Source organism: Coregonus clupeaformis, chromosome 24, assembly GCF_020615455.1.
Source record: "Coregonus clupeaformis isolate EN_2021a chromosome 24, ASM2061545v1, whole genome shotgun sequence".
Classification (NCBI taxonomy): Eukaryota; Metazoa; Chordata; class Actinopteri; order Salmoniformes; family Salmonidae; genus Coregonus; species Coregonus clupeaformis.
In genome coordinates, this window is record NC_059215.1 from 7,037,983 (window position 1) to 7,063,831 (window position 25,849).

The window sequence follows — 25,849 nt, forward strand, 5'->3', positions numbered from 1 at the left end:
GTGTAGGGTTCAGGGAGAGGGTAGCATGGTTCAGGGAGAGGGTAGCAGAGGTGTAGGGTTCAGGGAGAGGGTAGCAGAGGTGTAGGGTTCAGGGAGAGGGTAGCAGGGTTCAGGGAGAGGGCCGAGACACTAAGCCACTAAAGGCTTAGCAGCATTAAAATAACCAGATACACAAAGTCTACAGGTCCAATATACACGCTCCTTTACCCCTCTAGAACCTCCCCACGCCCCTAACCTCCCCACGCCCCTAACCTCCCCACGCCCCTAACCTCCCCACGCCCCTAACCTCCCCACGCCCCTAACCTCCCCACGCCCCTAACCTCCCCCACGCCCCCTAACCTCCCCACGCCCCTAACCTCCCCACGCCCCTAACCTCCCCACAGCCCCTAACCTCCCCACGCACATCAGTTCATAGGGGCTTGTTTGTAAAACTATGTGCATCTCGAATGGCACGCTATATAATGCAATACTTTTGAGTGGTCAAAAGTAGCGTACTATATAGGGAATAGGGTGCCATTTTAGACGCATCCTTAAACACAATCAGGGCTCCAATAACCATTTTAACCAAGTGATGGATCCAAAGCCAAAACCTCTCCTCCCTCAGTGATTCAGTCTCCCCATCCCCGGTGTGTGTGTGTGTTCAGCGGATGGTGTATCTGACGTAGGGAACCTCCACATCTTCGTCAGTCAGGTCGTTGCAGCACAGCTCAAACACCAGGGCTTTAACATGCTTCCCCAGCTTCTTCTTAGAAACCTTGGTCACAATCTCAGTCATCCTGCAGAGGAGAGAAGAGGTGACTCAACATTCTCCACCAGGCATCTCTGTCAGGTGGAGAAACCTCCGTTTCCTCAAGTTAAACATTCTGCTCATTCCCGTTGTTGAATGGCCATTTCAGACACCTCAACGAGGGCAGAAACTCCCATATGTGTGTATGTTGGTGTCCATCCTGTCCTAAGTCTGAACAAACAAGGTGAGTTTATAAAGAAGGGAACTCACGGCAACGCCAGCCTCTCCTTGAGTTTAGCTGCAGGCATGAAGAAGGAGTAGAGCATGGAGACTCCCTGAGACAGCATGGTGATCTCCAACTGATGCTCATTCTAGAGAGGGGATGGAAAGGGAAATGTTCTAGAAACTGAACAGCGTATACTCAACCATAGAAACACACGAGGGGGCAGGCGTACCTTGAAGTAGTCGAGGAACTGTCGGAGTGTCATCTCTTCTCCACTGGGCTGCAGACCCTTCACCTCAAAACGATCCCACAGTGACCAGTCAATCTCATAGTACTATGAGGAAGAGAGAGCGGAGAGATGGATGGAGGGAGGAGAGAGATAAAGGAGCGATGGAGAGATGGAAGGAGAGGAGAGAGGAGAGATGGAGAGAGAGGAGAGATGGAGAGAGAGGAGAGATGGAGAGAGAGGAGAGATGGAGAGAGAGGAGAGATGGAGGGAGAGGAGAGATGGAGGGAGAGGAGAGATGGAGGGAGAGGAGAGATGGAGGGAGAGGAGAGATGGAGGGAGAGGAGAGATGGAGGGAGAGGAGAGATGGAGGGAGAGGAGAGATGGAAGGGAGAGGAGAGATGGAGGGAGAGGAGAGATGGAGAGAGAGGAGAGATGGAGGGATGGAGAGAGAGGAGAGATGGGAGGGAGAGGAGAGATGAGGGAGAGGAGAGATGAGGGAGAGGAGAGATGGAGAGAGGAGAGGAGGAGAGATGGAGGGAGAGGAGAGATGGAGGGATGGAGAGGAAGGAGAGATGGAGAGAGAGGAGAGATGGAGAGAGAGGAGAGATGGAGGGAGAGGAGAGATGGAGAGAGAGGAGAGATGGAGGGAGAGGAGAGATGGAGGGAGAGGAGAGATGGAGAGAGAGGAGAGATGGAGGGAGAGGAGAGATGGAGGGAGAGGAGAGATGGAGGGAGAGGAGAGATGGAGAGAGAGGAGAGATGGAGGGATGGAGGGAGAGGAGAGATGGAGGGAGAGGAGGGAGAGGAGAGATGGAGGGAGAGGAGAGATGGAGAGAGAGGAGGGATGGAGGGAGAGGAGAGATGGAGGGAGAGGAGAGATGGAGGGAGAGGAGAGATGGAGGGAGAGGAGGGATGGAGGGAGAGGAGAGATGGAGGGAGAGGAGAGATGGAGGGAGAGGAGAGATGGAGGGATGGAGGGAGAGGAGAGATGGAGGGATGGAGGGAGAGGAGGGAGAGGAGAGATGGAGGGAGAGGAGGGAGAGGAGAGAAGAATATCTGTTAGTGCTACAACACCAAATGATTGGCCTGTCTCACAGCACTACACAGAGATCAATATAGGTATTGATTGGGTGAAGCCAAGCTCATTAGCAACCATCTAACAGTAACCCATGTAATAAAACACATTTCGGAAATATGCTCTAGACAGCGCAATTTTTCCACTTTGAAGCACAGAAAACGTTTTAATGCACCCTCCCCTAAAGCCACCCAGACTGTAGGATTCTAGAGGTCTTATTATTATTATTATTATTATTATTATTATTATTATATACCATTTAGCAGACGCTTTTATCCAAAGCGATTTACAGTCATGTGTGCATAAAATCTTACGTATGGGTGGTCCCGAGGATTGAACCCACTACCCTTGGCGTTACAAGCGCCGTGCTCTACCAGCTGAGCTACAGAGGACCAGAAAACCGGGGTGTTGCAGTTCCAGACAAAATGTTCACACAGAGGGCAAATTCCTGGGTTGTAAACGATTGTTTGACGTCTTGTTCAGGGTGACAGGGTCAAGGTCTATACTACCGGGCTCGCAGCCCTATCACCCTACTACCGGGCTCGCAGCCCTATCACCCTACTACCGGGCTCGCAGCCCTATCACCCTACTACCGGGCTCGCAGCCCTATCACCCTACTACCGGGCTCGCAGCCCTATCACCCTACTACCGGGCTCGCAGCCCTATCACCCTACTACCGGGCTCGCAGCCCTATCACCCTACTACCGGGCTCGCAGCCCTATCACCCTACTACCGGGCTCGCAGCCCTATCACCCCTACTACCGGGCTCGCAGCCCTATCACCCCTACTACCGGGCTCGCAGCCCTATCACCCTACTACCGGGCTCGCAGCCCTATCACCCTACTACCGGGCTCGCAGCCCTACCACTCTACTACCGGGCTCGCAGCCCTATCACTCTACTACCGGGCTCGCAGCCCTACCACTCTACTACCGGGCTCGCAGCCCTATCACTCTACTACCGGGCTCGCAGCCCTACCACTCTACTACCGGGCTCGCAGCCCTATCACCCTACTACCGGGCTCGCAGCCCTATCACCCTACTACCGGGCTCGCAGCCCTATCACCCTACTACCGGGCTCGCAGCCCTACCACTCTACTACCGGGCTCGCAGCCCTACCACTCTACTACCGGGCTCGCAGCCCTACCACTCTACTACCGGGCTGCAGCCCTACCACTCTCCTACCGGGCTCGCAGCCCTACCACTCACTACCGGGCTCGCAGCCCTATCACTCTACTACCGGGCTCGCAGCCCTATCACTCTACTACCGGGCTCGCAGCCCTATCACTCTACTACCGGGCTCGCAGCCCTATCACTCTACTACCGGGCTCGCAGCCCTATCACTCTACTACCGGGCTCGCAGCCCTATCACTCTACTACCGGGCTCGCAGCCCTATCACTCTACTACCGGGCTCGCAGCCCTATCACTCTACTACCGGGCTCGCAGCCCTATCACTCTACTACCGGGCTCGCAGCCCTATCACTCTACTACCGGGCTCGCAGCCCTATCACTCTACTACCGGGCTCGCAGCCCTATCACTCTACTACCGGGCTAGCAGCCCTATCACTCTACTACCGGGCTCGCAGCCCTATCACTCTACTACCGGGCTCGCAGCCCTATCACTCTACTACCGGGCTCGCAGCCCTATCATTATACTTACTATGCTAGTTTATTAGATGGGACATTTGTAAAATGACATTTAGTTATCTGTGAGAGTATTGGTTAGTTCATGATAGTTCATAGTAGTTGGTAGTAGTTGGTTAGTTCATAGTAGTTGGTTAGTTCATGATGGTTCATAGTAGTTGGTTAGTTCATGATGTTCATAGTAGTTGGTTAGTTCATGATGGTTCATAGTAGTTGGTTAGTTCATGATGGTTCATAGTAGTTGGTTAGTTCATAGTAGTTGGTTAGTTCATGATAGTTCATAGTAGTTGGTTAGTTCATGATGGTTCATAGTAGTTGGTTAGTTCATGATGGTTCATAGTAGTTGATTAGTTCATAGTAGTTGGTTAGTTGGTAGTAGTTGGTTAGTTGATAGTAGTTGGTTAGTTGATAGTAGTTGGTTAGTTGATAGTAGTTGGTTAGTTGATAGTAATTGGTTAGTTGATAGTAATTGGTAGTAGTTGGTTAGTTGGTAGTAGTTGGTTAGTTGATAGTAATTGGTTAGTTGATAGTAATTGGTTAGTTGATAGTAGTTGGTTAGTTGATAGTAGTTGGTTAGTTGATAGTAGTTGGTTAGTTGATAGTAGTTGGATAGTTGATAGTAGTTGGTTAGTTGATAGTTGGTTAGTTGATAGTAGTTGGTTAGTTGATAGTAGTTGGTTAGTTGGTAGTAGTTGGTTAGTTGGTAGTAGTTGGTAGTAGTTGGTTAGTTGATAGTAATTGGTTAGTTGATAGTAGTTGATAGTAGTTGGTTAGTTGATAGTAGTTGGTTAGTTGATAGTAGTTGGTTAGTTGATAGTAGTTGGTTAGTTGATAGTAGTTGGTTAGTTGATAGTAGTTGGTTAGTTGATAGTAGTTGGTTAGTTGATAGTAGTTGGTTAGTTGGTAGTAGTTGGTTAGTTGATAGTAGTTGGTTAGTTGGTAGTAGTTGGTAGTAGTTGGTTAGTTGATAGTAATTGGTTAGTTGATAGTAGTTGGTTAGTTGGTAGTAGTTGTAAAGTTGATAGTAGTTGGTTAGTTGGTAGTAGTTGGTTAGTTGGTAGTAGTTGGTTAGTTGGTAGTAGTTGGTTAGTTGGTAGTAATTGGTTAGTTGGTAGTAGTTGGTTAGTTGGTAGTAGTTGGTTAGTTGGTAGTAGTTGGTTAGTTGATAGTAGTTGGTTAGTTGATAGTAGTTGGTTAGTTGATAGTAGTTGGTTAGTTGATAGTAGTTGGTTAGTTGGTAGTAGTTGGTTAGTTGGTAGTAGTTGGTTAGTTGGTAGTAGTTGGTTAGTTGATAGTAATTGGTTAGTTGATAGTAGTTGGTTAGTTGGTAGTAGTTGGTTAGTTGGTAGTAGTTGGTTAGTTGGTAGTAGTTGGTAGTAGTTGGTTAGTTGATAGTAATTGGTTAGTTGATAGTTGGTTAGTTGATAGTAGTTGGTTAGTTGGTAGTAGTTGTAAAGTTGATAGTAGTTGGTTAGTTGGTAGTAGTTGGTTAGTTGATAGTAGTTGGTTAGTTGATAGTAGTTGGTTAGTTGATAGTAGTTGGTTAGTTGATGAAGGCCCAACACCCCCCTCCCCGATCATGTACCTTGTGGCTGGGAGCAGCGATGGGTTCTGAGAAGGTGAAGAAGGGGAGCGCCAGGTTCATGAAGCCGTTCTTAAACGACTCCAACTTCTTGTGTCCCTGAACGATCTTGATGAGCTCCAGACACACCAGACCCACGACCGCCGCCGTGGTGGTCGCTATCGCAGGAATGATCTTACCAGCTATCAGCTTACTCTGAAGACACAGAGGGAGGAGAGAGAGGGAGGAGAGAGGCGGGAGGAGAGAGGCGGGAGAGGGAGGCGAGAGAGGGAGGAGAGAGAGCGAGGAGAGAGAGGCGGGTGAGAGGCGGGAGGAGAGAGGCGGGAGGAGAGAGGCGGGAGGAGAGAGGCGGGAGAGGGAGGAGAGAGAGCGATTAGTAAATGGCGGCTGTGGTGGTTGCCACGGCAGGAATGATCTCTCTGGAGAGGAGCAAGAGACATTTGTACACAATACTTTTGTTTTTGTTTTTTGCTCCAGGCATCTTTAGTCAAAAGTCTGATAGTTGAAATGTGACATCAATGGCTGTGTGTAGGGGGATGTCAATGTGGGAGTGTGTATACACCTTGTGTCTGTCGGCAGGGGGAATGTCGTAGTTCTCTGCTCGCAGGTTGGAGGCAGCCACGATGAAGTCCATGTGGAAATTAGAGTCATCATCCTGGAACACAGTTACCACAGAGACATACACACAGTTAACAATCAAACACACAAATGTTAGACAAACAGAGGTGGTAAGGACGACAGGACTTGAAAGGTGTTGTAGGAGAACGATGTCGAGAACACAGAAGTAGAGTAAAGTGAGATGGGAGTAGAGAGAGAGAGAGGGGGGAGATGGGAGTAAAGGGAGAGAGAGAGGGGGGAGATGGGAGTAAAGGGAGAGAGAGGGGAGTAGAGAGAGAGAGAGAGGAGTAGAAGGAGAGTTCTATACCTTCTCAAAGTCGATGGCAGTGAGTTTAAACTGAGAAGAAGCTTCAGGTCCAGGTAGCAGAGTCTTCAGCTCCTCCAGCCTGTTGTCATCTACACACACACACACACACACCCCGCAGACACACACACCCCGCAGACACACACACACACACACACACCCCGCAGACACACACCCCGCAGACACACAGACACACCACGCAGACACACCCCAGAGAGAAACACACACGAAGGTTAGGCATACACAGACAGTGTTGATTGTTTTACAGACAGGGAAAGTGGCCAATGACATCCGTAGCAGGGTCATCTCACATGGCCGGTGGCGAGAGGTGGGATCTGTCTTGCTAACACATAATAACAGACAGTCCCATGGTTATTTGACCCTCTTAGTAACCCACTTTAACCCACTGTGTTATGCCAGAAAGCAACGTGTTTCTTTCACTCATGCGTTGGGCCACCCAATTTCATTCGGCAGCAAATGCATTGTGTTATAAAAAAGTAACATTTCTGAGGACACGTCTTTACGCATGCGCTCCAACGGGCTTGTTTTCCTTCTCCAAGTATTGTGTTTAGACAAGATAGTCAACTCCTACAGGTAGAAGGTTGACTATCACTAGAAACTATTATTTAGATAACCCTACAGGTAGAAGGTTGACTATCACTAGAAACTATTATTTAGATATCCCTACAGGTAGAAGGTTGACTACCACTAGAAACTATTATTTAGATACCCCTACAGGTAGAAGGTTGACTATCACTAGAAACTATTATTTAGATATCCCTACAGGTAGAAGGTTGACTACCACTAGAAACTATTATTTAGATACCCCTACAGGTAGAAGGTTGACTATCACTAGAAACTATTATTTAGATATCCCTACAGGTAGAAGGTTGACTATCACTAGAAACTATTATTTAGATACCCCTACAGGTAGAAGGTTGACTATCACTAGAAACTATTATTTAGATATCCCTACAGGTAGAAGGTTGACTATCACTAGAAACTATTATTTAGATATCCCTACAGGTAGAAGGTTGACTATCACTAGAAACTATTATTTAGATATCCCTACAGGTAGAAGGTTGACTATCACTAGAAACTATTATTTAGATATCCCTACAGGTAGAAGGTTGACTATCACTAGAAACTATTATTTAGATATCCCTACAGGTAGAAGGTTGACTATCACTAGAAACTATTATTTAGATATCCCTACAGGTAGAAGGTTGACTACCACTAGAAACTATTATTTAGATATCCCTACAGGTAGAAGGTTGACTATCACTAGAAACTATTATTTAGATACCCCTACAGGTAGAAGGTTGACTATCACTAGAAACTATTATTTAGATATCCCTACAGGTAGAAGGTTGACTATCACTAGAAACTATTATTTAGATACCCCTACAGGTAGAAGGTTGACTATCACTAGAAACTATTATTTAGATATCCCTACAGGTAGAAGGTTGACTATCACTAGAAACTATTATTTAGATATCCCTACAGGTAGAAGGTTGACTATCGCTAGAAACTATTATTTAGATATCCCTACAGGTAGAAGGTTGACTATCGCTAGAAACTATTATTTAGATATCCCTACAGGTAGAAGGTTGACTATCGCTAGAAACTATTATTTAGATATCCCTACAGGTAGAAGGTTGACTATCGCTAGAAACTATCATTTAGATATCCCTACAGGTAGAAGGTTGACTATCGCTAGAAACTATTATTTAGATATCCCTACAGGTAGAAGGTTGACTATCGCTAGAAACTATTATTTAGATATCCCTACAGGTAGAAGGTTGACTATCGCTAGAAACTATTATTTAGATATCCCTACAGGTAGAAGGTTGACTATCGCTAGAAACTATTATTTAGATATCCCTACAGGTAGAAGGTTGACTATCACTAGAAACTATTATTTAGATATCCCTACAGGTAGAAGGTTGACTATCACTAGAAACTATTATTTAGATATCCCTACAGGTAGAAGGTTGACTATCACTAGAAACTATTATTTAGATATCCCTACAGGTAGAAGGTTGACTATCACTAGAAACTATTATTTAGATATCCCTACAGGTAGAAGGTTGACTATCACTAGAAACTATTATTTAGATATCCCTACAGGTAGAAGGTTGACTATCGCTAGAAACTATTATTTAGATATCCCTACAGGTAGAAGGTTGACTATCGCTAGAAACTATTATTTAGATATCCCTACAGGTAGAAGGTTGACTATCGCTAGAAACTATTATTTAGATATCCCTACAGGTAGAACATTTTACATTACATTTTAGTCATTTAGCAGACGCTCTTATCCAGAGCGACTTACAGGAGCAATTAGGGTTAAGTGCCTTGCTCAAGGGCACATTTACGTCATTTAGCAGACGCTCTAGTCCAGAGGGGGGGGTAGAAGGATTACTTTATCCTATCCCAGGTATTCCTTAAAGAGGTGGGGTTTCAAATGTCTCCGGAAGGTGGTGAGCGACTCCGCTGTGTGGGGGGGGGGGGGTGGGGTAGAAGGATTACTTTATCCTATCCCAGGTATTCCTTAAAGAGGTGGGGGTTGACTATCACTAGAAACTATCACTAGAAACTATTATTTAGATATCCCTACAGGTAGAAGGTTGACTATCACTAGAAACTATTATTTAGATATCCCTACAGGTAGAAGGTTGACTATCACTAGAAACTATTATTTAGATATCCCTACAGGTAGAAGGTTGACTATCACTAGAAACTATTATTTAGATATCCCTACAGGTAGAAGGTTGACTATCACTAGAAACTATTATTTAGATATCCCTACAGGTAGAAGGTTGACTATCACTAGAAACTATTATTTAGATACCCCTACAGGTAGAAGGTTGACTATGCTGGAGCAGCCTTCCATATGTTTAATTAGGAAATAAAAGCGATCCCCTCCTCACCGACGTTGACGTTAGCGCTCTGCAGCTCCTGGTCGGAGACGTGGATCTTGACCCCTGACCTGGGTACAAAGGTGGGCACAGATAGGCTGTCCAGGATCTTAGCCACGCCGACACGGTCAGTAGAGCCCTGCATGCCGTACGACCGGGCAAACAGGTTGGCTCCTGCCATCACATAGTCCATATGGAGGTCCTAGAGAGGGAGGGACACGTTACATGGGAGAGAGAGAGAGAGACACGGTTACATGGAGAGAGAGAGAGAGACACGGTTACATGGAGAGAGAGAGAGAGAGAGAGAGAGAGAGAGAGAGAGAGAGAGAGAGGGAGGGACACTGTTACATGGAGAGAGGGAGGGACACGGTTACATGGAGAGAGGGAGGGACACGGTTACATGGAGAGAGGGAGGGACACGGTTACATGGAGAGAGAGAGAGAGAGAGAGAGAGGGAGGGACACTGTTACATGGAGAGAGGAGGGACACGGTTACATGGAGAGAGGGAGGGACACGGTTACATGGAGAGAGAGAGAGAGAGAGAGAGAGGGAGGGACACTGTTACATGGAGAGAGGGAGGGACACTTACATGGAGAGAGGGAGGGACACTGTTACATGGAGAGAGGGAGGGACACGGGGTTACATGGAGAGAGAGAGGGACACGGGGTTACATGGAGAGAGAGGGGGACACGGTTACATGGAGAGAGGGGGACACGGTTACATGGAGAGAGGGAGGGACACGGTTACATGGAGAGGGGGAGGGACACGGTTACATGGAGAGAGGGAGGGACACGGTTACATGGAGAGAGGGAGGGACACGGTTACATGGAGAGAGAGAGAGAGAGAGAGAGAGGGAGGGACACTGTTACATGGAGAGAGGGAGGGACACTTACATGGAGAGAGGGAGGGACACGGTTACATGGAGAGAGAGAGAGAGAGAGAGAGAGGGAGGGACACTGTTACATGGAGAGAGGGAGGGACACTTACATGGAGAGAGGGAGGGACACTGTTACATGGAGAGAGGGAGGGACACGGGGTTACATGGAGAGAGAGAGGGACACGGGGTTACATGGAGAGAGGGGGACACGGTTACATGGAGAGAGGGGGACACGGTTACATGGAGAGAGGGAGGGACACGGTTACATGGAGAGGGGGAGGGACACGGTTACATGGAGAGAGACACGGTTACATGGAGAGGGGGAGGGACACGGTTACATGGAGAGGGGGAGGGACACGGTTACATGGAGAGAGGGAGGGACACGGTTACATGGAGAGGGGGAGGGACACGGTTACATGGAGAGGGGGAGGGACACGGTTACATGGAGAGAGGGGGACACGGTTACATGGAGAGAGAGGGACACGGTTACATGGAGAGAGGGGGGACACGGTTACATGGAGAGAGAGGGACACGGTTACATGGAGAGAGAGGGACACGGTTACATGGAGAGAGAGAGAGGGACACGGTTACATGGAGAGAGGGGGGACACAGTTACATGGAGAGAGGGACACGGTTACATGGAGAGAGGGACACGGTTACATGGAGGGAGAGAGGGACACGGTTACATGGAGAGAGGGGGACACGGTTACATGGAGAGAGGGGACACGGTTACATGGAGAGAGAGGGACACGGTTACATGGAGAGAGAGGGGGACACGGTTACATGGAGAGAGAGAGGGACACGGTTACATGGAGAGAGGGGGGACACGGTTACATGGAGAGAGAGGGACACGGTTACATGGAGAGAGAGAGAGAGACACGGTTACATGGAGAGAGAGAGAGAGACACGGTTACATGGAGAGAGAGAGAGAGACACGGTTACATGGAGAGAGAGAGAGGGACACGGTTACATGGAGAGAGAGGGACACGGTTACATGGAGAGAGGGGGACACGGTTACATGGAGAGAGAGGGACACGGTTACATGGAGAGGGGACACGGGTTACATGGAGAGAGGGACACGGTTACATGGAGAGAGAGGGACACGGTTACATGGAGGAGAGAGGGACACGGTTACATGGAGAGAGAGGGACACGGTTACATGGAGAGAGGGGACACGGTTACATGGAGAGAGAGGGACACGGTTACATGAGAGAGAGAGAGGGACACGGTTACATGGAGAGAGAGAGAGAGGGACACGGTTACATGGAGAGAGAGGGACACGGTTACATGGAGAGAGAGAGGGACACGGTTACATGGAGAGAGAGAGGGACACGGTTACATGGAGAGAGGGGGACACGGTTACATGGAGAGAGAGGGACACGGTTACATGGAGAGAGGGGGACACGGTTACATGGAGAGAGAGGGGACACGGTTACATGGAGAGAGAGGGACACGGTTACATGGAGAGAGAGGGACACGGTTACATGGAGAGAGAGGAGGGACACGGTTACATGGAGAGAGGAGAGGACACGGTTACATGGAGAGAGGGGGACACGGTTACATGGAGAGAGAGGGACACGGTTACATGGAGAGAGGGGGACACGGTTACATGGAGAGAGAGGGACACGGTTACATGGAGAGAGAGGGACATGGTTACATGGAGAGAGGGAGACACGGTTACATGGAGAGGGGGAGGGACACGGTTACATGGAGAGAGGGAGGGACACGGTTACATGGAGAGAGAGAGAGACACGGTTACATGGAGAGAGAGAGGGACACGGTTACATGGAGAGAGAGAGACACGGTTACATGGAGAGAGAGAGGGACACGGTTACATGGAGAGAGAGAGGGACACGGTTACATGGAGAGAGAGAGACACGGTTACATGGAGAGAGAGAGGGACACGGTTACATGGAGAGAGAGAGACACGGTTACATGGAGAGAGAGAGGGACACGGTTACATGGAGAGAGAGAGAGACACGGTTACATGGAGAGAGGGGGACACGGTTACATGGAGAGAGAGGGACACTGTTACATGGAGAGAGGGAGGGACACGGTTACATGGAGAGAGAGAGACACGGTTACATGGAGAGAGAGGGACACGGTTACATGGAGAGACACGGTTACATGGAGAGAGAGCACGGTTACATGAGAGAGAGGGACACGGTCATGGAGACACGGTTACATGGAGAGAGGGACACGGTTACATGGAGAGACACGGTTACATAGAGAGAGGGACACTGTTACATGGAGAGAGGGGACATGGTTACATGGAGAGAGAGAGACACGGTTACATGGAGAGAGAGAGACACGGTTACATGGAGAGAGGGAGGGACACTGTTACATGGAGAGAGAGAGACACGGTTACATGGAGAGAGAGAGGGACACTGTTACATGGAGAGAGAGAGACACGGTTACATGGAGAGAGGGAGGGACACTGTTACATGGAGAGAGGGGACACGGTTACATGGAGAGAGAGGGACACGGTTACATGGAGAGAGAGAGACACGGTTACATGGAGAGAGAGAGGGACACTGTTACATGGAGAGAGAGAGACACGGTTACATGGAGAGAGAGAGAGGGACACGGTTACATGGAGAGAGAGAGAGAGACACGGTTACATGGAGAGAGAGAGGGACACGGTTACATGGAGAGACACGGTTACATGGAGAGAGAGAGGGACACGGTTACATGGAGAGAGGGGGGACAAAGGAAAGGACTCACGTTGCTGGTGCTGAACTCTAGCGGGTGAGGACATCTCTTTGGACCGGACCAGAAGGGGGCGCCAGAGCTGGTCAGCTAAGAGAGAGAGTGAGTGAGAGAGACAGACAAAGAACATTGATATTAGTACAACAAAACCACATTCAAGTAACAGTGTGTGTGTGTGTGTGTGTGTGTGTGTGTGTGTGTGTGTGTGTGTAACAGTGTGTGTGTGTGTGTGTGTGTGTGTGTGTGTGTGTGTAACAGTGTGTGTGTGTGTGTGTGTGTGTAACAGTGTGTGTGTGTAACAGTGTGTGTAACAGTGTGTGTGTGTAACAGGGTGTGTGTGTGTGTGTGTGTGTGTGTAACAGTGTGTGTGTGTGTGTGTGTGTGTAACAGTGTGTGTGTGTGTGTGTGTGTGTAACAGTGTGTGTGTGTAAGTGTGTCTGTGTGTGTAACAGTGTGTGTGTGTAAGTGTGTCTGTGTGTGTGTGTAACAGTGTGTGTAACAGTGTAACAGTGTGTGTGTGTGTGTAACAGTGTGTGTGTGTGTGTGTGTGTGTGTGTGTGTGTGTGTGTGTGTGTGTGTGTGTGTGTGTGTGTGTAACAGTGTGTGTGTGTAACAGTGTGTGTGTGTAACAGTGTGTGTGTGTAACAGTGTGTGTGTGTGTGTGTGTAACATGTGTGTGTGTGTGTGTGTGTGTGTAACAGTGTGTGTGTGTAACAGTGTGTGTGTGTAACAGTGTGTGTGTGTAACAGTGTGTGTGTGTAACAGTGTGTGTGTGTGTGTGTGTGTGTGTGTGTACCAGTGTTCTCTGTACCTGTTCTGGGGGGAAGTTGTGCAGTAGTTGATGGATGTTGTTGCTGTACTGGCACTGCCAGTGGTGCCGAGCCCAGATGACACAGTCGGCCCAGCTGCGAGGGCAGTCAGTCACCAGACTCTTATAGACGGCCTCCAACACGTCTAGAGGCTGGGCTCCAGGAAGCTTCAAGGTCCTCTCCAGGAACTTGGGATCTCTGGTTCATAAAACATTAATATAACGTTAATGCAACTAATATTAAACTCTTATAGACGGCCTCCAACACGTCTAGAGGCTGGGCTCCAGGAAGCTTCAGGGTCCTCTCCAGGAACTTAGCATCTCTGGTTCATAAAACATTAATATAACGTTAATGCAACTAATATTAAACTCTTATAGACGGCCTCCAACACGTCTAGAGGCTGGGCTCCAGGAAGCTTCAAGGTCCTCTCCAGGAACTTAGCATCTCTGGTTCATAAAACATTAATATAACGTTAATGTAACTAATATTAAACTCTTATAGACGGCCTCCAACACATCTAGAGGCTGGGCTCCAGGAAGCTTTAGGGTCCTCTCCAGGAACTTAGCATCTCTGGTTCATAAAACATTCATATAGATCATATTAAACTCTTCTAGACGGCCTGCAACACGTCTAGAGGCTCCAGGCAGCACCTCTGGGTTGAGTAACAGATGCAGCAGTCTACTATAACTTAGAGTTTCAGACGCCAGAAAAGGATGGACTCTTAACCAGAGCGACCTAGTAGCTTGGATTAACCTTATTATCTATTATTAATTGATTTATTTTTCACTCTTTATGCGGTGCGCACTGCACAGAACATCGGAAGAATTATCACTCAACTACTGTAATGTTTGTTTGTGTGTCAATTAATCCCGTAAGGGATAGGTTGCCAACTGGCCATTTGACGCCAAAATAAAATTGTATTCATTCATACAGTCAGTGCATTCAACTACGGTAGGTAACACAAGCGCACATCACAATCATAGAATGTTAGAAATAGCCGCCATCTGCTAAATTGGTGGACTTACGTGAGGTACTGCATGGCATTCTCTGATGGCTGTTTAAAGAGACCCTCAAACTCATCACGGGCCCACTGGAGAGGAGAGAGGACAGTTACCATACACATCATACACAGGAGAGGAGAGAGGACAGTTACCATACACATCACACACTGGAGAGGACAGTTACCATACACATCACACACTGGAGAGGAGAGAGGACAGTTACCATACACATCACACACTGGAGAGGAGAGAGGACAGTTACCATACACATCACACACTGGAGAGGAGAGAGGACAGTTACCATACACATCACACACTGGAGAGAGGACAGTTACCATACACATCACACACTGGAGAGGAGAGAGGACAGTTACCATACACATCACACACTGGAGAGGAGAGAGGACAGTTACCATACACATCACACACTGCAGAGGACAGTTACCATACACATCACACACTGGAGAGGACAGTTACCATACACATCACACACTGGAGAGGACAGTTACCATACACATCACACACTGGAGAGGACAGTTACCATACACATCACACACTGGAGAGGAGAGAGGACAGTTACCATACACATCACACACTGGAGAGGACAGTTACCATACACATCACACACTGGAGAGGACAGTTACCATACACATCACACACTGGAGAGGAGCGAGGACCGTTACCATACACATCACACACTGGAGAGGACAGTTACCATACACATCACACACTGGAGAGGACAGTTACCATACACATCACACACTGGAGAGGACCGTTCCCATACACATCACACACTGGAGAGGACAGTTACCATACACATCACACACTGGAGAGGACAGTTACCATACACATCCCACACTGGAGAGGACAGTTACCATACACATCACACACTGGAGAGGAGAGAGGACAGTTACCATACACATCACACACTGGAGAGGACAGTTACCATACACATCACACACTGGAGAGGACAGTTACCATACACATCACACACTGGAGAGGACAGTTACCATACACATCACACACTGGAGAGGACAGTTACCATACACATCACACACTGGAGAGGACAGTTACCATACACATCACACACTGGAGAGGACAGTTACCATACACATCACACACTGGAGAGGACAGTTACCATACACATCACACACTGGAGAGGACAGAGGACAGTTACCATACACATCACACACTGGAGAGGAGAGAGGACAGTTACCATACACATCACACACTGGAGAGGACAGAGGACAGTTACCATACACATCACACACTGGAGAGGAGAGAGGACCGTTACCATACACATCACACACTGGAGAGGAGAGAGGACCGTTACCATACACATCACACACTGGAGAGGAGAGAGGACCGTTACCATACACATCACACACTGGAGAGGACAGTTACCATACACATCACACACTGGAGAGGAGAGAGGACAGTTACCATACACATCACACACTGGAGAGGACAGTTACCATACACATCACACACTGGAGAGGACAGTTACCATACACATCACACACTGGAGAGGAGAGAGGACAGTTACCATACACATCACACACTGGAGAGGACAGTTACCATACACATCACACACTGGAGAGGAGAGAGGACAGTTACCATACACATCACACACTGGAGAGGAGAGAGGACAGTTACCATACACATCACACACTGGAGAGGAGAGAGGACAGTTACCATACACATCACACACTGGAGAGGACAGTTACCATACACATCACACACTGGAGAGGAGAGAGGACCGTTACCATACACATCACACACTGGAGAGGAGAGAGGACAGTTACCATACACATCACACACTGGAGAGGACAGTTACCATACACATCACACACTGGAGAGGACAGTTACCATACACATCACACACTGGAGAGGAGAGAGGACAGTTACCATACACATCACACACTGGAGAGGAGAGAGGACAGTTACCATACACATCACACACTGGAGAGGAGAGAGGACCATTACCATACACATCACACACTGGAGAGGAGAGAGGACAGTTACCATACACATCACACACTGGAGAGGACAGTTACCATACACATCACACACTGGAGAGGACAGTTACCATACACATCACACACTGGAGAGGACAGTTACCATACACATCACACACTGGAGAGGACAGTTACCATACACATCACACACTGTAGAGGACAGTTACCATACACATCACACACTGGAGAGGACAGTTACCATACACATCACACACTGGAGAGGACAGTTACCATACACATCACACACTGGAGAGGACAGTTACCATACACATCACACACTGGAGAGGAGAGAGGACAGTTACCATACACATCACACACTGGAGAGGAGAGAGGACAGTTACCATACACATCACACACTGGAGAGGAGAGAGGACAGTTACCATACACATCACACACTGGAGAGGACAGTTACCATACACATCACACACTGGAGAGGACAGTTACCATACACATCACACACTGGAGAGGACAGTTACCATACACATCACACACTGGAGAGGAGAGAGGACAGTTACCATACACATCACACACTGGAGAGGACAGTTACCATACACATCACACACTGGAGAGGACAGTTACCATACACATCACACACTGGAGAGGAGAGATGACAGTTACCATACACATCACACACTGGAGAGGAGAGAGGACAGTTACCATACACATCACACACTGGAGAGGACAGTTACCATACACATCACACACTGGAGAGGACAGTTACCATACACATCACACACTGGAGAGGACAGTTACCATACACATCACACACTGGAGAGGACAGTTACCATACACATCACACACTGGAGAGGAGAGAGGACAGTTACCATACACATCACACACTGGAGAGGAGCGAGGACATCAGTCACAGGTTAGAGAGGCTTGGAGCGTGGCCTGTTAAATGTGCCTGCTATATATGCCCTTGAGCAAGGCACTCAACATTTTATTTTTTACATTTTACATTTACACTCAAGCCCTAACTGCTATGGGACAATGGATACATATTATTCTCCTGTACTGACCTGCAGAGTGTGTGTGTGTGTTACCTTGCAGTGTGTGTGTGTGTTACCTGCAGAGTGTGTGTGTGTGTTACCTGCAGAGTGTGTGTGTGTGTTACCTGCAGTGTGTGTGGGTGTGTGTTACCTGCAGTGTGTGTGTGTGTGTTACCTGCAGAGTGTGTGTGTGTGTGTGTTACCTGCAGAGTGTGTGTGTGTGTGTGTGTGTTACCTGCAGTGTGTGTGTGTGTGTGTGTGTGTGTGTTACCTGCAGTGTGTGTGTGTGTTACCTGCAGTGTGTGTGTGTGTGTGTGTGTTACCTGCAGTGTGTGTGTGTGTGTGTGTGTGTGTGTGTGTGTGTGTGTGTGTGTGTTACCTGCAGTGTGTGTGTGTGTTACCTGTAGTGTGTGTGTGTGTGTGTGTGTGTTACCTGCAGTGTGTGTGTGTGTGTTACCTGCAGTGTGTGTGTGTGTGTTACCTGCAGTGTGTGTGTGTGTGTTACCTGCAGTGTGTGTGTGTTACCTGCAGTGTGTGTGTGTGTGTGTGTGTGTGTGTTACCTGCAGTGTGTGTGTGTGTTACCTGCAGTGTGTGTGTGTGTGTGTGTTACCTGCAGTGTGTGTGTGTGTGTTACCTGCAGTGTGTGTGTTACCTGCAGTGTGTGTGTGTGTGTTACCTGCAGTGTGTGTGTGTGTGTGTTACCTGTAGTGTGTGTGTGTGTTACCTGCAGTGTGTGTGTTACCTGCAGTGTGTGTTACCTGTAGTGTGTGTGTGTGTGTGTTACCTGCAGTGTGTGTGTGTGTGTGTTACCTGCAGTGTGTGCTCGATGGCGTTGGGGAAGTTCTTCAGTGTGCAGATGGGGATGGACTTCTCTGGGGGGTCCTGGGAGGAGCTGTATGACTCCGTCAGGAAGGGGATCACCACCTGGACGTTGCCCTTGGTACCCAGAGTACCGGACTCCAACAGGGGCTTACGGTAGTAGACACACCGCCGGTCCATATACATCCCTACAGGAGAGGAGGAGGACAGGAGAGGAGGACAGGAGAGGAGGACAGGAGAGGACAGGAGAGGAGGACAGGAGAGGAGAGGAGAGGAGAGGGGAAGAGAAAGGAATGAATATGACATGAGGAAAACTAAGAGAGAAAGTATGATCCTGTAAATCAGTCAACTCTAAATAATGACCATAACCCAGAAGGAAATCTGGCATGAATACATATGGCCTAAACAGGTAGAATACATATGGCCTAAACAGGTAGAATACATATGGCCTAAACAGGTAGAATACATATGGCCTAAACAGGTAGAATACATATGGCCTAAACAGGTAGAATACATATGGCCTAAACAGGTAGAATACATATGGCCTAAACAGGTAGAATACATATGGCCTAAACAGGTAGAATACATATGGCCTAAACAGGTAGAATACATATGGCCTAAACAGGTAGATTGTCTTTTGAAATGTATACACTACTCATGATGTACAGCGACCTTTTTTCTCTAAATAAACTTTGCAGTACATTTAAAAGGTAAAAAAACACTTTCAAACACTAAGCAATAATCTAATTACTTCAGGGCTTGTGAACCTCAGACAAATATAAACCTTCCACAACCTTAAGACCAACTGATAATGTAAATTATTTTATCAAAATAGTTTAACCTGCTTTATTTGCAATAATCACTGACCTGGCTTTCAAGTCTATGAAAATGCCCCTTTAGTGAGGTTGAACAGTTGAATTGTTATGAACACACTCTCCTGTCTGTCGCCAACTGTTTGAAAAGCATGTTAGCCTGTCCACTTTGTTCAGATGTTGAAATCAAGTGGACTACCTTATTTCTCAGAATGAGAACGAGTTGCCAATTCCTTATACAAATGCATCTTCTTATGCTTATTGCACATTTATAAAACAAAGATTAGACAGCTAGTATAACGGTCTTTGGCTAAAATGCTGCTAGCAGTATGTGGTACTGCAATGATGCGGGCGACAAACGGAGCATTAATTTTCCAGAACCAATGTTCATTGATACTCCCGTTTTAGTATGGTCTGTTCAGCGTGCAATTTGAGTAGTTGAGACAAACAGAATTAACTTTAACTGCTCTGTTAAAGTTTTTAAAAAAGTGTTTTGGTGTCCATATGACCCGATTCTGTTGGACCAAACCTCAAATGCTCATAGTGACTTGAACCTGCTTGTTGTCAGAAATAGAAGAAGTGATCTTTCATCTTTGTTGTTGTGAGTGGCAGGTGGGAGGGGCTTGGGAGAAAGAGGCGAAGCGAGAGGTTCCACTGTCGCCAAAATCTGTCCAAAATAAGCCCAATGAGTTTCTATGGTCTTATTTTGAACCTTATTTTGAACCATTATATTCAGATCTCTGGTGTAAATGGGAAGGAGCATCTCTTCATTATATTCAGATCTCTGGTGTAAATGGGAAGGAGCATCTCCTCATTATATACAGATCTCTGGTGTAAATGGGAAGGAGCATCTCTTCATTATATTCAGATCTCTGGTGTAAATGGGAAGGAGCATCTCCTCATTATATACAGATCTCTGGTGTAAATGGGAAGGAGCATCTCTTCATTATATACAGATCTCTGGTGTAAATGGGAAGGAGCATCTCTTCATTATATACAGATCTCTGGTGTAAATGGGAAGGAGCATCTCTTCATTATATCCAGATCTCTGGTGTAAATGGGAAGGAGCATCTCTTCATTATATCCAGATCTCTGGTGTAAATGGGAAGGTGCATCTCTTCATTATATCCAGATCTCTGGTGTAAATGGGAAGGAGCATCTCTTCATTATATCCAGATCTCTGGTGTAAATGGGAAGGAGCATCTCTTCATTATATACAGATCTCTGGTGTAAATGGGAAGGTGCATCTCTTCATTATATACAGATCTCTGGTGTAAATGGGAATGAGCATCTCTTCATTATATCCAGATCTCTGGTGTAAATGGGAAGGTGCATCTCTTCATTATATACAGATCTCTGGTGTAAATGGGAAGGTGCATCTCTTCATTATATACAGATCTCTGGTGTAAATGGGAAGGTGCATCTCTTCATTATATACAGATCTCTGGTGTAAATGGGAAGGAGCATCTCTTCATTATATACAGATCTCTGGTGTAAATGGGAAGGAGCATCTCTTCATTATATCCAGATCTCTGGTGTAAATGGGAAGGAGCATCTCTTCATTATATACAGATCTCTGGTGTAAATGGGAAGGAGCATCTCTTCATTATATCCAGATCTCTGGTGTAAATGGGAAGGTGCATCTCTTCATTATATACAGATCTCTGGTGTAAATGGGAAGGTGCATCTCTTCATTATATACAGATCTCTGGTGTAAATGGGAATGAGCATCTCTTCATTATATCCAGATCTCTGGTGTAAATGGGAAGGTGCATCTCTTCATTATATACAGATCTCTGGTGTAAATGGGAAGGTGCATCTCTTCATTATATACAGATCTCTGGTGTAAATGGGAAGGTGCATCTCTTCATTATATACAGATCTCTGGTGTAAATGGGAAGGAGCATCTCTTCATTATATACAGATCTCTGGTGTAAATGGGAAGGAGCATCTCTTCATTATATCCAGATCTCTGGTGTAAATGGGAAGGAGCATCTCTTCATTATATCCAGATCTCTGGTGTAAATGGGAAGGAGCATCTCCTCATTATATCCAGATCTCTGGTGTAAATGGGAAGGTCCACAGCACAGAGGAGCGAAGGAGATGAGACCATAAAGACAACATGAGAACAAGCAGACATAAACGCTCAGGAAAATAACAAAACCTTGATACAGGCATTTGGAATATCACAAAAAATAAAATAATAATAATAATAATAATTCGATATATCGCCCAGACCCAAGTAAACCACAAAAATATCACCCTGTTTTATCACATAAACCCCAGAAATATATATCACCCTGTTTTATCATGTAAACCCCAGAAATATATGTCTCCCTGTTTTATCATGTAAACCACAGAAATATATGTCACCCTGTTTTATCATGTAAACCACAGAAATATATGTCACCCTGTTTTATCACATAAACCCCAGAAATATATATCACCCTGTTTTATCATGTAAACCCCAGAAATATATATCACCCTGTTTTATCATGTAAACCCCAGAAATATATATCACCCTGTTTTATCATGTAAACCCCAGAAATATATATCACCCTGTTTTATCATGTAAACCCCAGAAATATATATCACCCTGTTTTATCATGTAAACCACCGAAATATATGTCACCCTGTTTTATCATGTAAACTATAAATAGCACCGTCTTTCTTCTATCTCCATACATTACACACCCAGAAATAGCACCGTCTCTCTTCTACCTCCATCCATTACACACCCAGAAATAGCACCGTCTCTCTTCTACCTCCATCCATTACACACCCAGAAATAGCACCGTCTCTCTTCTACCTCCATCCATTACACACCCAGAAATAGCACCGTTCTCTCTTCTACCTCCATCCATTACACACCCAGAAATAGCACCGTCTCTCTTCTACCTCCATCCATTACACACCCAGAAATAGCACCGTCTCTCTTCTACCTCCATCCATTACACACCCAGAAATAGCACCGTCTCTCTTCTACCTCCATCCATTACACACCCAGAAATAGCACCGTCTCTCTTCTACCTCCATCCATTACACACCCAGAAATAGCACCGTCTCTCTTCTACCTCCATCCATTACACACCCAGAAATAGCACCGTCTCTCTTCTACCTCCATCCATTACACACCCAGAAATAGCACCGTCTCTCTTCTACCTCCATCCATTACACACCCAGAAATAGCACCGTCTCTCTTCTACCTCCATCCATTACACACCCAGAAATAGCACCGTCTCTCTTCTACCTCCATCCATTACACACCCAGAAATAGCACCGTCTCTCTTCTACCTCCATCCATTACACACCCAGAAATAGCACCGTCTCTCTTCTACCTCCATCCATTACACACCCAGAAATAGCACCGTCTCTCTTCTACCTCCATCCATTACACACCCAGAAATAGCACCGTCTCTCTTCTACCTCCATCCATTACACACCCAGAAATAGCACCGTCTCTCTTCTACCTCCATACATTACACACCCAGAAATAGCACCGTCTCTCTTCTACCTCCATACATTACACACCCAGAAATAGCACCGTCTCTCTTCTACCTCCATACATTACACACCAGGAAACGGGAGTAAGAAACATTTAGAGTGCATCTTACGTGCGTCGACGTTGTCCAGTGCGTTGGCGACTCCGTGGAGGCTCTCGAAGAAGTCGTCATCGTAGACCCGCTCGGTGTCGGGCCCGACGCGGTTCTGGTGTCCCGTGATCCGGATGGACGGGTTCATCTGCTTCACCGCCGCTGCAGCCGTCTCACTCTTCATCTTGGTCACGTCCCACGGCCTGAATACAAACCAAACTACTATTTAAAAAGAGCAACACTTTAGAAAATAAACAAGTGCCAATAAAATATGAATGATTAAAATGGTATCGTTCTCCCTATATAGTGCACTACGTTTGAAATGACCCCTATGGTCCCTGATCAAATGTAGTGCACTATATAGTAAATAGGGTACCATTTGGGATGCAGGCAATGTCTAAAACAGTAAAATCACTGATTAAAAGGCCAAGCTATTTAAAACCCTCCATGGTATAGGTCTGCCACTCCTCTCCCTCGCTCGCTCACCTGAAGAGGAACTGTCTGTTGAGGTTGGATTTCTCTATGGTGTCCATGTCTGTCACGATGACCTCACCCTCCCCGCTGGCCAATCCGATCATGGCAAAGTTCTTCAGCAGCTCACAGCCAATAGCGCCAGCCCCAACCAGGAAGTAGCGCTGTTTAGCCAGCTCCTCCTGCAGCTGGGAGCCAAACACAGCGATCTGGCCGTCATAACGACTGTTCCTCTGGGGGGACGAGAGAGAGAGATCACTCTACAGAAGCGGGTGTTCTGTACCTGCAGTGTGTCTGTGACGACCCAACCAGCTACCACCCGGCCCCACGACCCAACCAGCTACCACCCGGCCCCACGACCCAACCAGCTACCACCCGGCCCCACGACCCAACCAGCTACCACCCGGCCCCACCAGCTACCACCCAGCCCCACGACCCCACCAGCTACCACCCAGCCCCACGACCCAACCAGCTACCACCCAGCCCCACGACCCAACCAGCTACCACCCAGCCCCACGACCCAACCAGCTACCACCCAGCCCCAGGACCCAACCAGCTACCACCCAGCCCCACGACCCAACCAGCTACCACCCAGCCCCACGACCCAACCAGCTACCACCCAGCCCCACGACCCAACCAGCTACCACCCAGCCCCACGACCCAACCAGCTACCACCCAGCCCCACGACCCAACCAGCTACCATCCAGCCCCCACGACCCAACCAGCTACCATCCAGCCCCACGACCCAACCAGCTACCACCCAGCCCCCACGACCCAACCAGCTACCATCCAGCCCCACCGACACAACCAGCTACCATCTAGCCCCACGACCCAACCAGCTACCATCCAGCCCCACGACCCAACCAGCTACCATCCAGCCCCACGACCCAACCAGCCCACGACCCAACCAGCTACCACCCAGCCCCACGACCCAACCAGCTACCATCCAGCCCCACGACCCAACCAGCCCACGACCCAACCAGCTACCACCCAGCCCCACGACCCAACCAGCTACCACCCAGCCCCACGACCCAACCAGCTACCACCCAGCCCCACGACCCAACCAGCTACCATCCAGCCCCACGACCCAACCAGCTACCATCTAGCCCCACAACCCAACCAGCTACCACCCAGCCCCACGACCCAACCAGCTACCATCCAGCCCCACGACCCAACCAGCTACCATCCAGCCCCACGACCCAACCAGCTACCATCCAGCCCCACGACCCAACCAGCTACCATCCAGCCCCACGACCCAACCAGCCCCACGACCCAACCAGCCCACGACCCAACCAGCCCACGACCCAACCAGCTACCACCCAGCCCCACGACCCAACCAGCTACCATCCAGCCCCACGACCCAACCAGCTACCATCCAGCCCCACGACCCAACCAGCTACCATCCAGCCCCACGACCCAACCAGCTACCACCCAGCCCCACGACCCAACCAGCTACCATCCAGCCCCACGACACAACCAGCTACCACCCAGCCCCACGACCCAACCAGCTACCACCCAGCCCCACGACCCAACCAGCTACCACCCAGCCCCACGACCCAACCAGCTACCATCCAGCCCCACGACCCAACCAGCTACCATCCAGCCCCACGACCCAACCAGCTACCATCCAGCCCCACGACCCAACCAGCTACCATCCAGCCCCACGACCCAACCAGCTACCACCCAGCCCCACGACCCAACCAGCTACCATCCAGCCCCACGACCCAACCAGCTACCACCCAGCCCCACGACCCAACCAGCTACCACCCAGCCCCACGACCCAACCAGCTACCACCCAGCCCCACGACCCAACCAGCTACCATCCAGCCCCACGACCCAACCAGCTACCATCCAGCCCCACGACCCAACCAGCTACCACCCAGCCCCACGACCCAAACAGTACATTTCTCCTTCTCCAGGCATTGTGAACAAACTGAGCAATCTCAAACACGCCACGTCTGGAACAGAACGCAAGCCTCTGCTCATCCCGTACCCAGAATCCTTCAGGGTTATCACCAACATGTCTCAGATCCTCATACAGAGGGTAATAAAACACTAATGGATTTAGTTTTCCCCAAGATCACAGTAGGTACATGGGGGGGCTGCATCTGAGTTGGCCACAAACTGCCCTTGGTATTTCTGTTAGCTTCAGGTGGACATATGGTTCAGGTGTGTAGTTCTCTTTGATGAAAGTACGTTCTAAGTTTTGGTTTAACTGCCCATTTTTAATTGTGGATCAGAAAAAGCTTGTCCTTGACATGGTCTCTTGTTACTGACTATATACTGCATATCAGTGTCCCAAAAAACAGGTCATTCTCTAGCCTACGGATAGTTATGACTAAGGTCCAAGTCAAACACTTTTTTTTAGTGATTCTGTGTTCGGGCATATTTATCAGTCTGTTCCATAGACGTACCACGGCACCTTTTTG

At 48.0% G+C, this 25,849-nt stretch overlaps 1 protein-coding gene across 2 annotated transcripts in view; it reads right to left on the reverse strand.

Annotated features, from left to right (window-relative positions):
• Nucleotides 1-355: 355 nt before the first annotated feature.
• The window catches only part of uba1 (ubiquitin-like modifier activating enzyme 1), a 66,791-nt gene continuing 41,297 nt past the window's right edge, over nt 356-25,849 (reverse strand). For both annotated transcript variants that reach the window (XM_045207013.1, XM_045207014.1), the window contains exons 12-24: nt 23,436-23,653; nt 22,971-23,152; nt 18,536-18,732; nt 14,742-14,806; nt 13,719-13,914; nt 12,923-12,997; nt 9,334-9,523; nt 6,404-6,492; nt 6,041-6,133; nt 5,482-5,673; nt 1,183-1,284; nt 998-1,098; nt 356-776 (exon numbers count right to left, since the gene is read on the reverse strand). In XM_045207013.1, coding sequence (XP_045062948.1) covers nt 641-776; nt 998-1,098; nt 1,183-1,284; nt 5,482-5,673; nt 6,041-6,133; nt 6,404-6,492; nt 9,334-9,523; nt 12,923-12,997; nt 13,719-13,914; nt 14,742-14,806; nt 18,536-18,732; nt 22,971-23,152; nt 23,436-23,653 — 1,836 coding nt within the window. In that variant the 3' untranslated portion in view covers nt 356-640. The remainder of the gene's footprint in view (nt 777-997; nt 1,099-1,182; nt 1,285-5,481; nt 5,674-6,040; nt 6,134-6,403; nt 6,493-9,333; nt 9,524-12,922; nt 12,998-13,718; nt 13,915-14,741; nt 14,807-18,535; nt 18,733-22,970; nt 23,153-23,435; nt 23,654-25,849) is intronic.